Consider the following 20086-nt stretch of genomic DNA (forward strand, 5'->3'; position numbering starts at 1 on the left):
AATCACCGCAGAGCAGTGCGCAGACGCCAAGAGGAGGAGACTTATGATAATAAATTCTTGGAGCTAGTTATAATATCCCCCCGCCTATATGCGGGAATTATGACTATGTGTGTAACTAATGTAATAGTGAAAGTATATAAACCTGTAACTAACGCTAATCACTGGCGCCTCTGGCTACGGTCATGCCCCCAGCGCTGTTGTTTTTGCTTTGCTGACTTTGTCCCTCAATAAAACCTTGTTATCTTGTTTAGAGGAGTGAATTTGTATTTCACACCAGTTTTGTTTGTAGGAGGGAGCTGTTCACACATCTCATGCAACCACAACTGATTTTAACACTGGCAGCATCTCCCCGGGGAAAAGCCCCAGATTAAGTTAAATAGAGACAAAAAAAAATGGACTTCCAGAGCTTGGCTGGGCGGAATCCAGACGTTTGGTAGAGTAGAATAAAAATCATCCCACATACTTGGTGGTACTGCACATAAAATGAAGCTTAGCCCCTTAAACAGCAAAGATGTTTGCTCCATTTTCAACCATTTTTTAATTCACTTTCGACCCACAATTCATGTTTCACACACTTGCAAACATATTTTTGAGACCAATGTTGGCTGCTTTCCATGCTGGAATCAATCGCATCCTAAAATTACCCCTTTATATTGGAAAGTGTTGAACTGGAAGGGCCAACTAGTTGCCCTGTGAACAAGTCAGGAGCGTGTCTGTCTGTCTGGAGGGAATCTGGGAGCAGGAAAATCCCTGTGAAAATTTGTTTGCAGAATTACAGTGAGGGTCTAATCGCCTGCCTCCAGGTGCACAAGCAGGAGAAGCTCTTAAAAAATTAATGTTTGCATGATTTCATTAAAAATAGGAGCCCTACAAAACCAATCAACAGTTTTGAAGGACTTCTCATAGCAATAACTGTCAACTGTATATCAGTAATACACAAATATTTATTAAGAGCATATATTACCTTAAATTTTACCTTCTTACATAGATTTGAGCTTTTCCCTGCAGGGTTTGCAGCTCAGCCCTGTTTGAGTGCCTGAGAACCAGATGGGGTGTGCAAGCAACAGGAGAAAAACTATATAATGGAAACCAGGTTTAAATAAATGCAGTGACATAATCTGTATGGTTCTTGGCAGAAAAGAGCACACTTCTGCTTTTCATATCCACGTTTTCAATAAGCTGCCAGTTTCCCTTTTAAGAAATGGTTATAACAAATGTTCTGATTCCTCTCCTATTAAAGTCAGCAACAGACATTGGCTCAGCTTCCACTGAAGCACCCAGCTGCGAAGCATTGCCACCTCCTATGAGCCAAGACTCCCTGAATAATGTTTCTCTCCTCACTCCAACCAACACTGGTATTAAGAAACACAACCTTCATTTAGAAAAGGTGCTGGTATAAATGCCAGTATACATGGGAAGATACAGACCTCCTCATCACATAGAAAACCTTGGGAATTTATACTCTAAAAACCGAAAACACTGAGAGAAAAGTGCCTAATCTATTCATCTTTATTCTTTCTAGTCTGAGGACCAAGACAGGAGAGAGAACTGAGAAAATTCACTGGTTTTAATTGCCCAGGAATGACAATACTGTTACTGGATTTTAAGATTATTCTGCTCCTTTTACAGTCAAGCAATAAAAGCATGTATTTGGCACAATTCCCTTAGACACAGTTGGAAAATAAAATCTGTATTATTTTATGCCAGATGTACAGGACACGGCAAAATAAACGCAAGATAATGGGACAACTCTAATGGTTTGGTATTTACAGGAAAGACAACCCAGAGAGATGTCTGTATAATATTTAATGGCAAATCATAGTCTCTAACATCATTACATTATTCTGTTACAGTTCTTTCACACACTGTAAAATACAGTATTTGAAAAATCCTAAGTAAAAGAGGAACACTCTGTGACAGCAGAAATAACTCAAGGGAACACGGAAAGACTGTTTCAATTGCCAAGTGTTATCATATCATCTGAAGTAATCATACACCACATTTAGCCCTTTGTTTGCAGCAAAATCATGGACCCAGAGCTGGGATAGCTTACATTTCCTAATCATTCCAGTTTACACCCCATATTATAGGCAACACAGCAAACTCTGGTCCAACACCCTGGGGTGTTGCCCCTGTCTTACATCAGGCAGGATTTGCTTTATGTGTTAAACCACGAGGATTTACAGTGCTTCCAACCAGGGTAAAAGCAAGCAGCAGGAAGGAGACGGTTGGGTAGCACTTCCCAACTGCACTCTATCTGCAGGAGCACTCAGAGCCCCCTCCCCAAGCTGCATATCAGCATCCCAGCTCTTGGGGCAGAGGTGAATTAAGTAAAAGCAGCATCACAATCAGAAGCAAAGCCCAAACACCAAATGTGTCCTCCTGACCTGCTCCCATGTGGTTACAGGGTGGAAAGGAAAAGACATGGGATCCCTCCAAACCATCCCATACCCTGAAGGAGTTCAGAGACTCGTGTCTGTGCATTGGGCAACACAGAGAAGGGAGGGATGCGTGACTTATGCATGGATTTCCCCACAGAGCTGTCAATCTGCCTAAGGCAAAACGAAACGGGGCAAAGGCCCAGAACTGCTGTATTTACTCTGGCAAAACTCCTCTCTGCAAATGGTGGGAGTTTTGCCTGAATGAAGAAGATTTAGGGTCTAGATGTTAGCCTCCATGCGAAATCTCTTCCTGCAGACATGCAGCAGAGATCAAGATTACCTTCTTCTTCCTCCTCTTGGGAGTTGCATGCCTCCACCCTTCTTACCTGGTAAGGCATTTCTGATACCAAGTCCTCTCCAGTATTGCCAATAACAGCAGTGCCACCTGCACAGTATCACTGCTGACATCTCATGCAAAGGCTGAGATTTGCAGGAGAGTGCCTGGCATAAGCCAAACAAAGCGGTTTTGAGGTAGGAGCTCAGGACACACAGAGTGAATTCCCATCGGGACAGAAGCCTGGGCAGCATTCCCACTGACCAAGAAAGGCCAAGATCACACTCTGGAAGCCCTTCCTCTCCTTTTCTCACCATCTGCAGCATTTTAGGAGATGCCACATGCGGAGAACAAAGAGGAGGGATTTGCAGACATATCCCAGCAGCCCCCCTCCCAGACCAGCTCACCTGCCCTGCCCCAAGTCGGGGGCAGCTGCATTTAGACCCTTCGGTCCCCAGAAGAAGAGCCCACAGCAGTGGCCATATGCAGGCAACCAGCACCTCTTCCTGTGCCAACAGGAATTGGCAGCACTGGCAAACAAGTTACAATTAAGCAGCTCTTTAAGCCTTAGTGTTTATCTACATGGCTTTAATTTTAAACCTCTCAGCTTTGTGGTTGCCTTTTTATTCGTGTTCACTTTTTTCCCTTGGCTCTTCTTGAATACACTACTACGATTTCCAGCTTATCTTTTACAGAATATATATATATTTCATATATTTAGCTAAATGGGCCATTTTTTATCCCTTTTGACCATTGATGTGCCATCACCAACCCACTCATACCATCAAAGAACCTGACCCAAAATATTCTCTCTCTAGGTGCCTATTAAACAGCAGTATGATTCTGTAAAGCAAGGAGGTAGGTAGCAAACTAATCCTAGAAAAGATAAGCTTGTGGAAGGGCGCACTGTGCTGAGACAGGGGCTGCAGTGTGCTGCCCTCAGAGGCAGTATTTCTGTATTTTCCGTCTGCAAAAGCTACCTCAGGACATGTGAACTGGCATTTTTGGCTCTCAGCCTTGAGTTTCCACCCTTCCCAGAGAGGAAACTTGCTTGAGAGTAGTTTTTGTTAATTGTTACTTATTACCAGAGTCTAAAGTATCATTTAATAACTGATTGATGCTGTATCTTTAATCCATGTGCTCACAGCCATTCCTAGAACAGGCCATAGAGGACCTCTTTGCCACTTAAAAAACTCCCTAAGCTAAGAGGTGCATTTACAGCTCAAGTAAATGCAGCTGTAAAAAAATGCCCAGGGTACTTTAAGAGTTGGGGGTTAAACAGTGTAAAAATCCCTTAAAATAGTAGTGTTATCAGAAATGTTGGGGGAAAATTAGGCTGTGAAGCTTTGGTAAGCAGTTCCCAAGGAACATGTTTACTAAAAGCACATCCTCAAAAGTGTTCCATGCTGCTCACTTCACCATCTCAAGGCAAGCAACAGTGCTGCTGCTCCTTGGCAAAATGTTTCTCCCAATTCCCAGCTGGGATTTTTGGCTGCTGTGGGGAACAGCCCCACAGCCATGGGGCTCCAATACATGCAGGCCCACAGCTTTTCCCAAATTAACCTGGCTATAGACCAAAGTACCCCCTGGCTCTGGTGTGAGGGAAGGCAAAGATCCTAGTTTCATGTCTGCAGCACTAATGGGTGCCCAGCCCTGCAAGGAGAGGTACTGCATCACTGCAGCGTAGTCCCAGCCATCCTCCTCTGCATCCCACCCGCCAGGAGCACCCTGGTCACCCACACCAAGGCACAACAGTGATGCAGGCACCAGGGGAGTGACTGCATCTGCTCTGGGGGCTCGCCCGGTCCATGCAGGGCTTGCTACTTCAAAGGCACTTTATAAGGAACATGTGGAAGGTGTTGATGAGCCAGTCCTTCAAAAAACCAGCAGCAACACAGTGACCAAAGTAAGGCACAGTACGGAGCAACTATACAAGTCATCAGAGCAGTGTTAGCAGATATTAAAGGAGAGGGACTGGACAGCCTGGAAGCTGGACAACACACAGCTTCAAACCGATGTGGCACTTCCCCTAAGCAATGCACTTTACTAAGAAAGGCTGTATCGCAGTCCCTGAAAGGGAAACTGAGGGGCAGGGAGTAGCAGAGACTCGTCCAAGTTTGCTCAGCAGCCCAGGGGCACAGCTGGCACTTGGATCTAGCTCCCCCCTGGCTCCTAGCCCATGGCTCTGCCCACCAGATAGCTGCATGCATCCTGGGACACAGGCAGCACAGAACAAGGATGGCTGTGACAGAGATATACAACACTACCAAAGAGAAGCCGTGATGGTGGCAATACAATGCAAGAGAGACTTTTCTGAGTCCTCCCATGCTCCCACTCTCTGAGCAGTTACCTACGCTTTAGCACTGAAACACAGTCTTTCTTCAGTGGCCCAATCTGCAGGTGGGCATCGACGCTCTCCAGGAAGAAGGCTGGCTTCAGCTTGCACAAGAAAAGAGAGGCAAATTGGTGATTGATCTTGTTCTGGAATGGGTCAAATATACCCTTGGCAAAAGGGGAGACCTTGAGCTGCTGCAGGCAGGTCATCTTGGAGTCCTTGACTCCATAGAAGGTGAGGGCCTTCTCTGAATACTCCAGGAAGACCCCAATTGTCTGGAAAAATGGCTGCTGAATGACGGACTCAAAGCCCCCAAACCAGACCACATAATTCTGTCCGTTCCACTGTAGGCAGCAGGACTTCTCATTTCGCCCCAGGCGGCCACGGGTGTAGGACTCACGGGGGTCAAAGTCCTCAGCAATGACACCAATGCTGACCCAGCCATCGATGAGCTCCACCTCCCAGTAGTAGTTGCCCCGATTCATGAGATTCAAACCCAGCACCTGCTCACAGTTGATGAATCGGGTCGGGCTTTCCGGGTAAGGGATGGGGCACAGCACCCGCTTGGCCCCTTTGGTGCCAAACAGATGGATAAACTTGTCAGCTGTGTCACTGTCCAGGTCAATGATGAAGGCAACTGTGTGGGTCAAAAAAAAAAGACATGAGGATGAGGAGGGAAAGAGGAGGAAATACCCCCCTCCCGTCCCACTCTGATCCCCTGCTTCAGCCTTCAGTCATTAGCACAATCCTTTCTGACTTCTACCATCACTCTGTTCCCTTGGCCAATTTCAGCCTTTGAGGATGAGGGTCTGGAACAGTTGATACCCCTATAAGCAGCATGAATACAGGTAACCAGGCAGAGGAGAAAGCAGGGAAGCTACTCAATGAGTTCAACCATGATACTGGGCACTGGAGGATCTACCTGACAAGAGTGGCAGCACTAACATCCCATACAAAAACAGATTTCTGGCAACCACAGACAAACACAAGGTGGGACCCCAAGAAGACAGGGGAAAGCCAATCACATAACAACCACAAAACAGCTGCTCCTTGCAGATGGCTCTCGCTGCCCTATGGCTCCTGTTGGAGCACAGACAGCCCCCAACATGCAGAGCCACATGAGAACTGCCACTGGATCCCAGGCAGAGGGGATATCCAGCGGGAACAGCTCTGGACACGTATTGCTGCCAGCTGTATTGCAGGCCTGAACCATGGCACATCCAAAGCCTATAGAAGTGGCACAGCAGAGTCTGCTTGAGCCCAGGCCTTGCTGCCCAGCTCCCTGTCTCAGTAGATGACCCCATTTTCCCTGTAAAAGCTGGGGGGGGATGCACAGGGTGTTGAAGCCCAAGCCCAGCCCTGCACTCTCCAGCCTCAGCCCCTTCTGCTCCACTGTCCCTGTGTGGCCACAGAATTACCCCTCTGCTTGCTGCTGCTGAAGCTGACCCTCATCAGAGTGCACAGGGCAAATGCACAAACTCTGATTTAATTTAATTTAATGGAGGATCCAATTTGTCGAGGATTGGAAAGCAGCAGAAATTACACAGTGCACCTACAGCCCCTTGTCAGCTGGTCCATCAGAACTATGGGCAAAGGGGGAAAACATCACCTAAACAGATTATGACTGTTGTCAGGAAAGCAAGGAAGCTTCCTTGTCAGCTGAGCAGTATTCCCCCCAGTGGTGGCAGCGCTCCTGCCAGCACCAGGCATGTGGGAGGGAAGGAGCTTGCTGGCTGGGAGAAAGGAGAGGGAAGATGGACCTTAGTAACAACTGTCAAAGCAAAAGTCCCTTGCTTACATTTCAGGAAGTAATCACGGCTCTCCTGGCAGGCAGGCCTGTTCAACTTCTCTGGTAATCTGGACACAGCCAACACTGCAGAGACAGGGACAGAAGGGTTTGTCATTAGCAAAGAAACCGATGCCACAAGCAAGGGTGTCCCTGGGGCATCACCGCCTGCCTGATACCCTGATGGTACCCAGCTGCTGTGGGCCGCGAGCCCAGGCCAGCACCCATAGCTCCCCCTGCATATCCCTGCTGGCTCAGGTACAGGCAAGGACAGATGCCATCTTTGCCACCTCAGGGAAATGAGCAGGGGAAGCAACAGACTGGCTACAGTTCCTATGGCCATCTGAGAAACAAGAGAGAGGAGAGAGATCAGGCTAAATGAGAGTGCAGGAGAAAGCTACCATTCATCTTTTTAACCCTGGTAGGTTTGGGAGACCATGGCCTCCCCCATGAAGAGAATCATCTGTCCTGTGAAGAGAGTCCCCTTCCATGGGAGGCCTCTTTGGCCACTTGCCCCCTCCCACAGGGCCCTCCCTAACTCCCAGGCTGTTTGTTGCCTCTCCAGTCTCTGTGGAAAAAATCATAAAACCTCAAAGACAAGGAATAAGCCCAGACAGGAACTGCGCAACACAGCGCAACCGTGCCCTGCAGCTTCCAGGGCTGGAGGGACAGGGGCCAGTGCTCACGGGGGTGCATGGTGTCTGCAGGCACCTCCCACCGATGCGGGGAGGACAGAACATGCTGGGGTGACCTCCGGGCAGAGGGCTGGATGAACACAAACCTTCCTCTATCTCCTGGTAACTCTGCTCATCAATCCCTTTCCCCTGCAAGTGGTCCCACTGTTTTTTGCAGGTAGCAGACAGCACATCCTTCACAGCACTCACGGCTTGGGTGCATTTGGTGAAGTTCAGCTCGTTCGGGATGCTCAGAGCTGGTGAGAGGTTTTCTTCCATGGCAACTTTTAAGGCCTGAAATTCCTGAGCAGAAAGGACAAGTTTCAGGAGGTTTCAAGCAAACCAAAGTTGTCTCTTGTTCCACAACCCCACCCTACCCCAGAGGATTTGGGAACTGGCAGCTCTCAGGACCTGGCACAAGGACAGCCTTATGAAAGGGAGGAGAGTACTTTCCCAGCCACACATTCCTGGCGCCTTCTCTTCACTCCCTCTCAAACCCAGACCCATGCCCAGCTCGCACAGAGCAACACTCCCCCACAAACCAGTCTCCTCTTGCTGGACTGCCAGGGAGGGGAGGATGCTGGACGGGAGCAGTGGGACACCCCAACCTCTTGCTCTCTGCCCCAGCCTTGTGCCCCCAGCCTGGGCAGCACACCAGCTGCTCCTGAGTCACAGCCAGGACGGAGATGGGGGCGATGGAAGAGGGTCTTGGCTGCCTGGCCCCCCCCAAGAGCAAAGAGGGGGTGATAGGACTGTGTCAACAGGAGTGAGACTCTGTAGCTCTCACATCCCAGGGCTCCTGGCATCTGGGTCCACGTGAGATGGGACAAACCCCCCAAAAGACCAGGTTATCAGCTCCTTCTCTCTGCTATATCTACCCAGGCACCTGGAGGAAGTAGATGGTGTCAGTGCTGGGGACATTCTCCAGGTTTTGCTTGCACTGGACCAGCTTGGCTCGTCTCTCCTCCTTCCAGCGCAGATCAGCCTCAGCTTCCCCCAGCATGGAGCGCTCCCCTTCCTCGATGAAACTGGTCACTTCCTTCTGGAAGGCTGCCAGGACCTCAGAGGCTTCTGCAAAGAGCTTCTCAACTCTCTCCCTCTCCTTCATGGCAGCACCCTGAGCACAGGGAGAGAGGGTTCGGAGTCACCTCCCACAGGCAAGGGCGCAGAGCCCCCTTGTTCCCTGCCCAGCACCCAATTCTCAGCTCTGTGGGGTCCTGCTGACACCGTGTAACACCTTTCACCCAAGAGCTCAGCGCACGTGTCAAGGGACCTGGATAGGCACAGACTGCTCCACCATGTCTTGTGTCCCCAGGCCATGATGTGTTTGCACAAGGGGCAAAGGGTAACAAAACCCCCATGGGTCTGGGGAAAGAAGCTGCACAGTCCTTGCACCAGGTTGCAAATGAAAGCAACCAGAAATGTCGTGAGGGTTAGCAGAGATGAGGATCAAGAATCCTCAGGGATCCTGGCCAGGGTCACCATCTGTTTGCTCCCTTGTGAACACCACCTCTACATGCCATGCACCCCAAAAGCTGCTCTCCAGCCCAGCAGAGCTGTGCTAAGAGAGCAAACCCATTGCAGTCACCTTAATGAGCTCCACCATCTTCTTGGCCTGTGCAATGGTGACTGCCAGCTCCTCCAGCTCGTTCTCAGCATCGCTGAGGACTTTGGCTTGTTGGGCCTGCAGGCACAAAGCACAAACACTGAGCTCTGTTCCCCAACCCGGTGGCAGGGAGGTACATGGGACTCAAGCTCTCCCTAGACTCAACCCTCAGCCCCCTCTCTGACTGATATTGCTACTAGGCTTCAGGTGAAGAGTGCAAGTTGTTTTCCTGGTTTCCTCCCCTGTAACATCCAACCTACAAATACTCCTTCTCAGCTGGGCTGCAAAGGGTGATGCCCAGCTCCATGCTCCACACCCTGGTCCCAGCCGAAACCAAAGAAAATGGGAATATGAAAGCAAAACCATCAGGCAGCAAGTGAAGCATGTTCCTAGTGCGTATTCCAAGGCTGGAAAAATCCACCAGAGACTGGCGTGGAAGCTGAAAGGCAGACCCAGAGCATGCACAAATGCAGCGCTCGAGTTTTCTTCAACTTTTCTCCAACCTCCCCTGGAGGTTTTTCATTGGGAGCAAAGCAAACCAGCTCAGGAGCATGGGTGCTGTGTGGCTGTGAAGGAAATACTGTCCAAATGCAGTGCTTCCTGCCGTGCTATTGTTAGTGCCAGCATGAGGACAGGTCCCTCAAGACCCTGCAGGGCAACCAGCAGCTCGCCACCATGCTCAACTGCCCACCCCAGCTCCCTGCAGCACTTGTGCCCAGTGAGGCCAGACAGGTGCTTCCCCTGTCCATCCTTCCCAGCCTGTGTAGGTGATGCTAAGCAGCATTTGCTGAGGCCCGACAGCTCCTCAGGTCTGGGATCACAGGAGCTTTCTATTTTAAGGCACCTGATGACTAATAATGTCAGTAAAAGGGTTTTCCTGCAGTCCCATGAGCTCATGAGGGAGTGGGAGCTGGCTCGGGGCTGGCACTGTGCTCCCTGCCAGCATGTCCACAGCCCCCTGGAAAAAGCAAACCTTCTCCAAATGCCCCACAGCAATGCAGAGGTGCCACCATGCTGCGAACTTCACAGGCTGTGACCCGCAAAGGCCCTGTGTGCCCGAGGCAGCACCGCCCATGAAGGCAATATTGGGTTGGATTTGGAGCCCCAGCTCGTGGATGCAAATTTTCTAGGTGACTCAGCCCCATCTGGGAATGGGAATGGTGGAAAAATCCTGCTGCCAAAACGCCAGGACACAAAGGGCTGGGGGAGCGGCAGCTGGGCAGGCGGCCAGCACGCCAACAAAAACTGCCTTGACAGGGCTGTGGGAACAAGACGGAGAAGGCAAGCACCCTGTGACTGTGGGGGTGGCTGCAGTGGGGTGTCCCAGGCACCCTCACCCCCAGCCCCACACCCATGACTGCAAACTTAGCCCCGCAGTGCGACACCTCCCGCCCCCCGGGGCTGGCTGGCAGCTGCTCTGCCCCAGTGCTTGTCCCCATCTCCTGCCCTGTCAGCACCCCACAGCTTTCCCGTGGGTGCTGCATGAGCCCACCCCAGAGCTGCCCCGCACGCACGCCCCGCAGCAGGGGGACGTCCCGCACCCGCCCCCGCCCCGCACGCACCTCCTTGTGCTCGCGCTCCCGCTCGAGGGGCACCACTTCGTGGCCGCGGTGATCGTGGGCGCGGCAGCGAGCGCACACGCAGGCCTGCTCGGCGCGGCAGAAGCCGTCGAGGGGCTGGAGGTGGCGGGGGCAGAGCCCCTCCTCCAGCCGCCGCAGCGGGGCCACCAGGCGATGTGCGCGGAAGGCGCCGGCGCGCCGGTGGGGCTCGAGGTGGACCTCACAGAAGGAGGCCAGGCAGACCAGGCAGGACCGCGCCGCCGCAGCCCGCGACCCCGCTGGGCACACGTCGCACAGCACTGCCGCTCCTTCCTCCGCCGCCGCATCCTGCTCCTCGGCTCCCGGTGCCATCGAGGACCCGGCGGCTGGCGACGGCGGGGACGAGCCGCCTGCAGCGGCCGCCAGCAGCGGCAGTACCTCACAGAGGGCGCGGTTCTTGCGGAGCCGCAAGGCTGCGGGGACGGGCTCCTGGCAGAGCGGGCAGCGGACAGCCCCGCCCGCCCCGCCGCTGCCGTCGGGGGGGCCCGCCCGCTGGCGGAGCGCCCCCAGACAGCGCTGGCAGAAGTTGTGCCCACACGGCACAGTCACCGGGTCCTTCAGAAGATCGAGGCAGATGGGGCAGCCGAACGGGCCGTCGGGCAGCCCCGGAGCCCCCAGCGCCAGCCGCAGCGCCGCAGCGGAGAACGGCGGGGCGCTCCCGGCCGCGGTCTCCATCTCTGAGCGCCCAACACCAGGCAGCCCCGCCGCCCGCCCCAGCCCCCGGGCCCGGAGGAAGGCGGGTGGCTGCCGCGCCCCGCCCGCCCGCCCGCTCCGCCTACCCGCTGCCGCCGCTCCGCTCTCCGCAGTTGCCGGGGGTCGGCTGCCTCCCGGGGATCCTGACCCCCCTACCCCCGGGACCTGGTCCCCAATCACCACCACCCCACCCCCCCTCCCCCGAGGACCCTTTCCCCGGCATCTGTTGCCTTCTGGAGATCCACTTCCCCAGAGGGATACACTGCCCCCCAACCAGGGCCTGCTGTGTCCTAAAGGATGCATCCTGCTGGAATCCGGACCGTCCCCGGGGTTCTGGTGCCCCTAGGAGAACCTGCTGCACACCTGCAAAATCTTCCTGTGCAGGGAAGCTGTTGCCAGCCCATCCCAATCCCCCTTCCAAGATCTGCTGCCCAGATCGCTGGTCAGGTAGGGCTGGGCATCGATTGGCAAGTGGTGAGCAATTGTACTGGGTATCACTTTTGTTTATTGTTTTCCCCTTTTAGTGTCATATTCTGTCCCCTTGTTATTTCCCTTATCATTATTATTACTGGTGGTAGCAGTAGTGGGTTTGTCTTATACCTTAGTTACTGGACTGCTGTTACCTCAGTTTACATTCTTTTGATTCTCCTCTCCATTGCTCTGGGGGGGCGAAAGGGGAAAAAAGGAGGAGTGAGGGAGCGGCTGCGGGGTTCTACCAGCTGGGCTTAAACCAGGACAATAGATGCAGGTGCTTTCCTACCACCCTCATGATTACGGCCCCACATCAGCCATTCCCATGTCTAGGAAAAGCTGCAGCACTCAGGTCCTGCCTCTGTCCCTGTCCCTTCCTTCTCTGCATCCGGCAGGCACCAGGCTGGGATGGGAAGGCACCAAAGTGCTCCCAACATGAGGATCTGTCTGATAAACATGGCATCTTCAGACACATCCTGTGTAGAGGATACAATATACATTCTTTTGGCTTGGATAAGTTCCCAGGTCCATGCTGGGCCAAGGTCCCACCTGAGGACACGGCTGGGAGGAGCGCGGAGTGAAGGAGGAAACATAGCACAACAAAACACATCTGTCCATGAAGGAGACTGTGCCTTTTAAACCCTTTCTTTTCCCCAAAGGAAACAAGCTGATGTGATTCATTCCTCAGGCATTGCCCTCCATGTCCCCAGCACCTTTGAACCCAGTGCCCAGTTTCACCCTGTTAGTCCTCCCCAGCATTCTGGGGGAGAGGAGGAGATCCCAGACCTGCAGTCTCGCCCTTGGAAAAGCTTCAATCAAAGCTTCAGATTTTATTGTGTGCTGGATCAACCTTGGAGCAGAGCTGTAGGGAACCAGGTTTCCTCATTGCAGTGCTACCATAAATAAAGCATCTAGTGTGGAGCAGAGATACCCAGGGCACCCAGCTCACCCCCCCCCCCCCCCCACTGCTTAGTCCCACAGCTTCCACCATCACAAAGGTTAAACCAGTAGTAAAATAGGGCTTTACTGGGGAAAACAGCTTCATACATTGAACAAATGCAGCATGGCACCCAAAAAAAGTTGCTCTGCCATGTCCAAGAGTGGCAAGAGGGAAATAGGATTCGGATGAGCACAGGGTTCCCTCCAACAGCACCCTTCTCCACAGCACCCTTCTCTAGAGTTCCCCTCACCTCAAATCTAGGCTTGGGAGACTGGGCAAGGATGGAAGAAAGAGGAAAAAACTCATTCTTTCACCCTCCCTATCTCCCCACCTCACCCCATTTACACCTCACCCAGCAACTGGCCCTTGCAAGCTTTCCCCTGCCCTGTGCTATCTGCATGATACTTGCACATGCAGATCAGAGGGTTCATTTGTATGTGTGTCCTCATAAGCTCTTGTTAAAACACTGCACCCCACTCGGCACTGGGGTCCCACTCGCACTGTGACAGCCACTGGCTGCAGCTTGGCTATGGCACCAGTCTATGGCTTGTGGTCTGGTTCGCAGAGCCACACGGTTGTGCTGGCTTAATCCCTCCAGCACAGCTCCACTGCTCGCCCCTCGCACAGCCAAAACACGGGATAGAGGGGCTCGGTGAAGACATCATGGAAGGAGTGGATAAGCCATGTCCTTTCCCCAAGCCCGTAAAAGGAGAGGAGCCCCTTATCATAATCCAGGCTGACCCCCAGGTTCCTACACAGCTGTTCCTGGATTTTCTCCGGCCGGCCCTTGTGCCAGGCCAGGTAGCAGTCCTCCCGCACCTGCAGCCCCCAGGAGCCCCCATCCAGACCAATGTTGAACTTGTGTCCCTGCTTCCGCTCCTGGGGGAGGCTGCGATAGGTCACCCCCAGGACAACGGAGTGGTTGGAGATCTTCACCTCCCAGTAGTGGTGGCCATGGCTGTAGCCCTGCATGCACAGCACCTGCCAGGGCTCGAAGCAGGGTCCCTGCTCCTGCCGCCTACAGATGGTGCCGGGGCTGTGCTTGGCTTTCCGGTTACCTTTTGACAGCTCCAGGTACTTGTTGGCCGTCTTGGGATCAAAGGTCAGGTTGCGGTGGTCTGGGAAGAGCAACAGCATGAATGGGGCTGAAACGCTTCATCAGACCTTTATGCCCTTGGCATGATCTCCCCCAGCAGTGCTGTGGTTTAAACTGCATAGGGCTGGCTCCCAAAATAGAAGGGAACAATCTGTAGTGTGTTTGGAGGGGAGGGGAAGCAGGGTGAGACGCAATACCTGCCCACCCACCTCCCAGAGGGAATGAAACAGCCCAGAAATAGCTGGTGAGGAACGAAGATGCAGCTCTTCCTGCTTTTCTTGCACAGCCTGGCTCAAAGCCAGTGAGCAGCCATGGCCCTGTGGTTGTTTTGGAAGAGATGTGCCTGGTTTTAAGACCAAAAGAGATGGGTGTGGGTGGGGAGAGGGGGAGAAACCCAGGCATTAAGTGAGCAAATACGGTACTGTGGGGAGTCACTTTTCTCTGCACTGGCTGCAGTAAGTTCTTGAGCCATGGGTATTCACTGGCCGCAAGCACCTTATCTTCCTCCTGCAGTACCCCAGCCTGGCAGCTATGCTGGGCTGAGGCTGCTGCCCAGAGATAACTTTGGGTTTTGTTTTTTTGGGTTTTTTTTTTGTTTGTTTGTTTGGGTTTTTTTTTCAATTAATAACCCTGAGAGTGTTTTGGGGGCCTTGATGGAAGGAATCTTCACAGGTCCCAGGACATCGATCATCTTCCTGGCAAGAGTGACATGACCAACATACCCTCAACATTATCCAGCCCTCTTCCCAGCAGGGGGGAAATGGGAAAAGAGGAAATCCCTAAGGAATTAGAGTGGGATGTGCCCAAAGAAGACTTGAAGGACTGTGGCTGGCAGCACTGAGGCCATATCCCTGGATAGAGGACTGACTGCAGGCAGGGCTCTGGACTGGTGCTGTGCTATGCAGGGCAGCTCATGGCCCAGCCTGGGGTAATCACTTGCCAGCTGCTGCACTGCATGCAGAAAAGCACCATGTTTACATATGGATCATAAGGAACAGACAGCAGAGACACTTAAGGAAGGTGAAAGGAGAGAGGATGGGGATGAGGTAAGATCCAGGTCAGTGGCAGACCCAATGCCAGGCACTGGCAGCCTCCATTTTCATGGGAAAGTGTTCCCTGGTGCACCTAATCCTCCTCATGGCCCTTGCCCAGCTGTGCAGTATCCCCCAGCCCATCACCATTCTCCAAGTTTAGGGAGAGGGATTGGAAGAACAAGGGAAGGAGCCTGCCCCTGCAGCCACAACCAACCTCCCTTGCCTGCTGGGACCCCAGGGGAGTGCTGTCCCTTAGGAATCCCACGTTCTCCTCACCCTTCAGAAGCTCAGCTCGGAACTGGCAATCAGGGAGGTGGGCTGCCACCTTCACCACCATTTCCTGGGGATGCACTGGGCCTGTGTAGGATGGGGACAAGTATTTTGAGTGATGCCACCCAAAAACCTGTTTCTCCATGGCTTTGATGGGAGGAGGAGGAGGAGGAAGCCCATTGTATACAATTCTGGGAGTGGTCACATGCCACTGCAGTTTGACACTGCCAGCAAGGAAGAAAGCCACAGGGAAGCCACCCAGCTCTTTCCCCCATCTCTTGACATCCATCTGCTGAACATGATGTGTTTCCCCATCCCAACCCTCTGTGCCCAGCAGCCCTGTCCCCAGAATGGTGACATGGGCCAGGCAGTGATTCAGGATGACTTGGAGCCCTTTGGGTGGCTCTCTGATCAGACGGGTTACCTTGGACAACAGGGTCAAGGGCTTCGGGGGCCACAGAGCTGGGCAGGTCCTCCAGCAGAAGCCTGGAGATGTTGTTGAGGATCTCAGTGATGGGCTTGACCATGCCAGCCACATCAAACTCCATTGGGAGCAGCGCCTCTGGGCTCTCCAGAGATGAGAGCAGGGGGAACTCCTGTGGACAGACACACAATATGCACGCACAGGCCTAAGGAGGATGAGAAGCTCCGACTCTCAACCACACACTCTCCAGTGGGTGATGGGGGCATCCCCAAAACATCTGCTGTCAGCTGTGGCTGGTGCACAGCGGTCAGGGGTCAGTTGCAAGGTGAGTGTGAAGCTGTGAGGAGCAGAGGAGCTGTGGCACAAGACTGTTTTGCTGGGGGGGTGGAAGAGCCTTGCGGAGTGGTTTGGGGGTGGGAGATGCTGCCCATGGCCCTGCGGCACGCACCATCCGTTCCAATCCAGCACTGTGCCCCAAATTTTCAGGGACCCCTCTCAAAAGCAGCACTTCCCTTCAGCCCCATCGCATCCCAGAGCCAAGCTGAGGATGTGTTTCTCCTGGGGAACGGGGTCGACCAAGTGTCTGCCCTCACCAAAAGGGCATCACAGGGTGCCCAGAGAAGCTGTGGCTGCCCCATCCCTGGCAGTGTTCAAGGCCAGGTTGGACACAAGGGCTTGGAGCAAGCTGCTCTAGGGGAAGGTGTCCCTGCCCATGACAGGGGTTGGAACTGGAGGAGCTTTAAGGTCCCTTCCAACCCAAAGCATTCTGTGGTTCTGTGTGTGTGCAGTTCTGTGGGATGGTACCTGGAGGAAGGTCCTGTTGTCAGGGCAGCCCAGGAGTTGCTGAGCCCTCTCCCTGTGCTGGCTGAGAGTGTCCAGGCGGTCCTTCAGGCGGTTCCAGTCCTCCCTCATACGTCCCAGTGCCACGGCCTGCTCTTGCTCGATCTTGGCCACTGTCTGCCACTGGCAATTCTCCAGGGCTTTCTTCAGGAGGGCAAATTTGCTCAGAATCACCAATTTGAGACCCTCGGAAGAGTCCTGAGTGGAGAGGAGGCATTAGAGCTGGCACACTCCCACCCCTGCACCTGGCACAGAGGCAGCCACAGCGTTACCTTGATGCTGAGTGTTTGCTCCTCCAGCTCCTTCATCACCTCCTTGATCTTCTCTGATTCCTTCTGGGCTTTTTCCATGGACTCTTTCAAAAGAGCCTGTGAAATGAAGCACCAATGTACCATGGTGCAGCATGCTGCCCCCCACCCAGCGCCTGGGAACCCTCTTCAGGCTGCATGACAAGGCCCACTGGGAAGGAGAAGGCTTGAGAAGGGGAGAGGCTGCATCTAGAGTCAGAGAGAAGTGAAATCCTAGGCTGTTTTTCACCCCTTTTTAAACTTTTCCTTCTGGATCAGTGGGTCACAACTACCTATGGCACTGTTCATCTGGTGCTGCTGGATTTATTTAGCTCTCTGTTGCTCTTGACAGCCTCAGATTTCTCAGGGAGCAGCTGGGTGCTGTTGACACAGAATCATAGAATGGCTTAGGTTGGAAGAGACCTTAAAGCTCCTCCAGCTCCAACCCCTGCCACGGGCAGGGACCCCTTCCACTGGAGCAGCTTGCTCCAAGCCCCTGTGTCCAACCTGGCCTTGAACACTGCCAGGGATGGGGCAGCCACAGCTTCTCTGGGCACCCTGTGCCAGCGCCTCAGCACCCTCACAGGGAAGAGCTTCTGCCTAAGAGCTCAGCTCGGTCTCCCCTCGGGCAGGTTCAAGCCATTCCCTTGGCCTGTCACATCTCTCTGATCAAAGCACATGCCAGTCCCCCTTTCAGCTGAGGATAGGCACAGGGCAGTACATGGAGACACACCATGTCCCCACAGCAGGGCACAGGACAGCGCAGATGGATGTGCCATGCCAGAGCTGCCACAACTTGCCCTGCTTCACCCTCCTCATTGCCACAGTCTTGCCACCCATCGTTCTCACCTGCTGTTTTGAGCGCTCCTCCTCAAAGAGCACCCGCTGGTGCCGCTGGCACTGCCACACCGTGCAGACACAGCAGATACACCGCTGCTCATCCTTGCAATACAGCTCCAGCAGGCGCCCATGCTGTGGGCACAGCTCGCCGCGGGCCACCTCACACCTCTCTGTGCCCAAGACCCACGCCACGCCATCCCGTGCCAGCTCCACCACGCTGCACAGGGTGACGTTCTTCTCCAGCTCTGGCCGCTGGTTGAAGCCCCTGCGGCACTCGGGGCACGTGTAGCCGCTCTCTGCCCAGGCGGGCTCCTGCGCTTGCTTTTGCCAGTGGTTGCTGATGCAGAGCTTGCAGAAGTTGTGCCCACACGGCAAGGTCACAGGCACCCTGAAAAGCTCCAGGCAGATGGAGCACACTAGCTTCTCCTCCAGCTTCTTCGAGCTGGGTGATGCCATCCTGCCTCCACCACGGGTCACGGTGACAAGCGAAAGCTGGGGAAACAGAAACTTAGTTGTTCAGAGGAGGAGCCGAGAGGCGGGTCAAAGCGCCGAGCCAGGCATGCTCTTAAAGGAGACGCCCAGTGGGTGCACCCTCACCGCACTGGCTTATGTCTCACGCTTGGAAGATGATGGGGAGGGTTGCAGCCGCATCTCTCAGGGAGAGGGAGGGCTGTGAAGTTCAGCAGGAGGCCCTGGAGAATGAAACACTGCAGCAACACCACAGGCAGACAGATGCAAGTGGCTGACAAGCACCAGAGCAATGTGCATTTTGGTGCATTCATTGCATGGCTGTACATACGATGTAGTGTGATTTCACTCCTTTTTTGCCCTTTGAGGGAACTTCCTGGTATCCTCATGTCTCCTGAGCAGAACACAGCAGTCCTCCCTGGCAGAGACTGCAGTACAGTGGTCCTGACATCATCCAGCCACGGAACCAACAGAGAGGGGCACCCACTGCTGCTGCTGCCATGTCACCTCCTGCAGTGACAAGGGCTATGATACATGCCAGCAGCCAGACATGGCTACATTCTGCCTTTGCATCTTTCCATTTTAAAGTACAGGTCCTGCTGTTTGCACATGCCCCTGTGCACACCCACCACTCCTTTTCCTGCTAAGTTCCTTACATGTCGGTACTCCGAATATAGGAAAGGTATCACCTGAGCAACCAGCCTCTGCTCGGGTAGAGTATTCTGCCTGGAGGTGATAGTGATGCCCATGCACTGCAAACCTTCACCCTTTATTCAGGAGAAAAGCTCCCAACCTTACAATCTAAACCTTATCTCCTTACCTTTGCAGACGTGATCTTCAGGGAGCTGGCAAGTCATAGAACCACAGACTGGTTTGGGTTGGAAGGGACCTTCAAAACTCATCCAGTTCCAACCCCCTGCCACAGGCAGCAACACCTTCCACTACAGCAGGTTGCTCCAAGCCCCTGTATCCAACCTGGATGAACACTGCCAGGGACGGGGCAGCCACAGCTTCTCTGGGCACCCTGTGCCAGCGCCTCAGCACCCTCACAGGGAAGAATTTTTCAGCACAATCTCAGTTGTTTGATGGAAGATCTTATTTCCTGATGAAGGGGGAAACTTCAGAAAAAGTTACTGTGAACCAGAGCTGGGAAGAGGCAGTTGCAGCAGCATGTTGGTATCTGGGGGTTTGAACATGCGATCGGAGGATCCAGAAAGAGCCCAGCAGAAAGCAGAGTCTCTCCACTGGAAACATGAATCAGTGAGTAAAAATGCAAAAGCTCAAGGTGGGTGATGAGGCCCAGGGTGCCTGCAGCAGGCATGGAAACCAGATGAGGTCTGGTGGCTGGTGCTGCTGTGGCACTGGGGAGCAACACGAAGCAGGGCAGATGCTGCACAGCCCTGTTCTTCTGCTTTGATACCAATCAATGTTTTGTACACCTGCCACTAAGTAGAGGGACACCTGGTACCAAGAAATAAGCCGTACAACACAACAAGGAACACAGGGTTTGAACACAGTCCCACCCCCAGCACTTTGTACAATAATAGTTAACAAGGTATTCCAACTCTGTCCCTAAGTGGGGGTAAAAATATGACACAACATCGCAGGGACAGATGGATGGGTTTGTACTCACCCTCCCCAGAAGGGACACCTTTTGGTAGGACCCATGTCCTTGGCTATGCCAAGTGTTTTGACTCAGGAAATTAAGGTTGTTATGCGATTGTATCGTTAGTCCACCCCTCTGAGATCCTCAGCTCCATGCCAGCTGGTCAAAATACTAAGCTCTTCCCAATAAAGACATCTCTTGCCAGCCTCACTCAGGGTGTTTAATCAAACTTGTCTCTAAAGAGAACTGCACAAACAAAAGCCAACACAGTCCTAAACTGCAGTGCTTCAAGAGAAGGAAATCCAGGCTGGCCTGGCTCTTTTTGTTCCATGAACAGGCAGCAGTGCAACTGTGATCCTTGCAGAGAAACAAAGCAAGGCATCTCTGGGGAGACTCTGACACC

At 53.3% G+C, this 20086-nt stretch overlaps 1 protein-coding gene across 1 annotated transcript; it reads right to left on the reverse strand.

Moving 5' to 3' along the window:
- Positions 1-1791: 1791 nt before the first annotated feature.
- Positions 1792-18176, reverse strand: TRIM47 (tripartite motif containing 47). Its single transcript, XM_061366947.1, has 12 exons — positions 17619-18176; positions 16755-16850; positions 16447-16680; positions 15643-15814; positions 15225-15305; positions 13410-13936; positions 10679-11572; positions 9099-9194; positions 8397-8627; positions 7618-7813; positions 6849-6923; positions 1792-5687 (listed from the first exon to the last, which is right to left on the reverse strand). The coding sequence occupies exons 1-12, from the start codon at positions 18063-18065 to the stop codon at positions 5062-5064; spliced, it is 3675 nt and encodes a 1224-aa protein (XP_061222931.1). The 5' UTR covers positions 18066-18176; the 3' UTR covers positions 1792-5061.
- Positions 18177-20086: the final 1910 nt, after the last annotated feature.

This window comes from Neopsephotus bourkii, unplaced genomic scaffold (genome assembly GCF_033783945.1).
Source record: "Neopsephotus bourkii isolate Nb327-2 ecotype Australia unplaced genomic scaffold, CSIRO-AGI_Nbou_v1 NB_1363, whole genome shotgun sequence".
Taxonomy (NCBI): Eukaryota; Metazoa; Chordata; class Aves; order Psittaciformes; family Psittacidae; genus Neopsephotus; species Neopsephotus bourkii.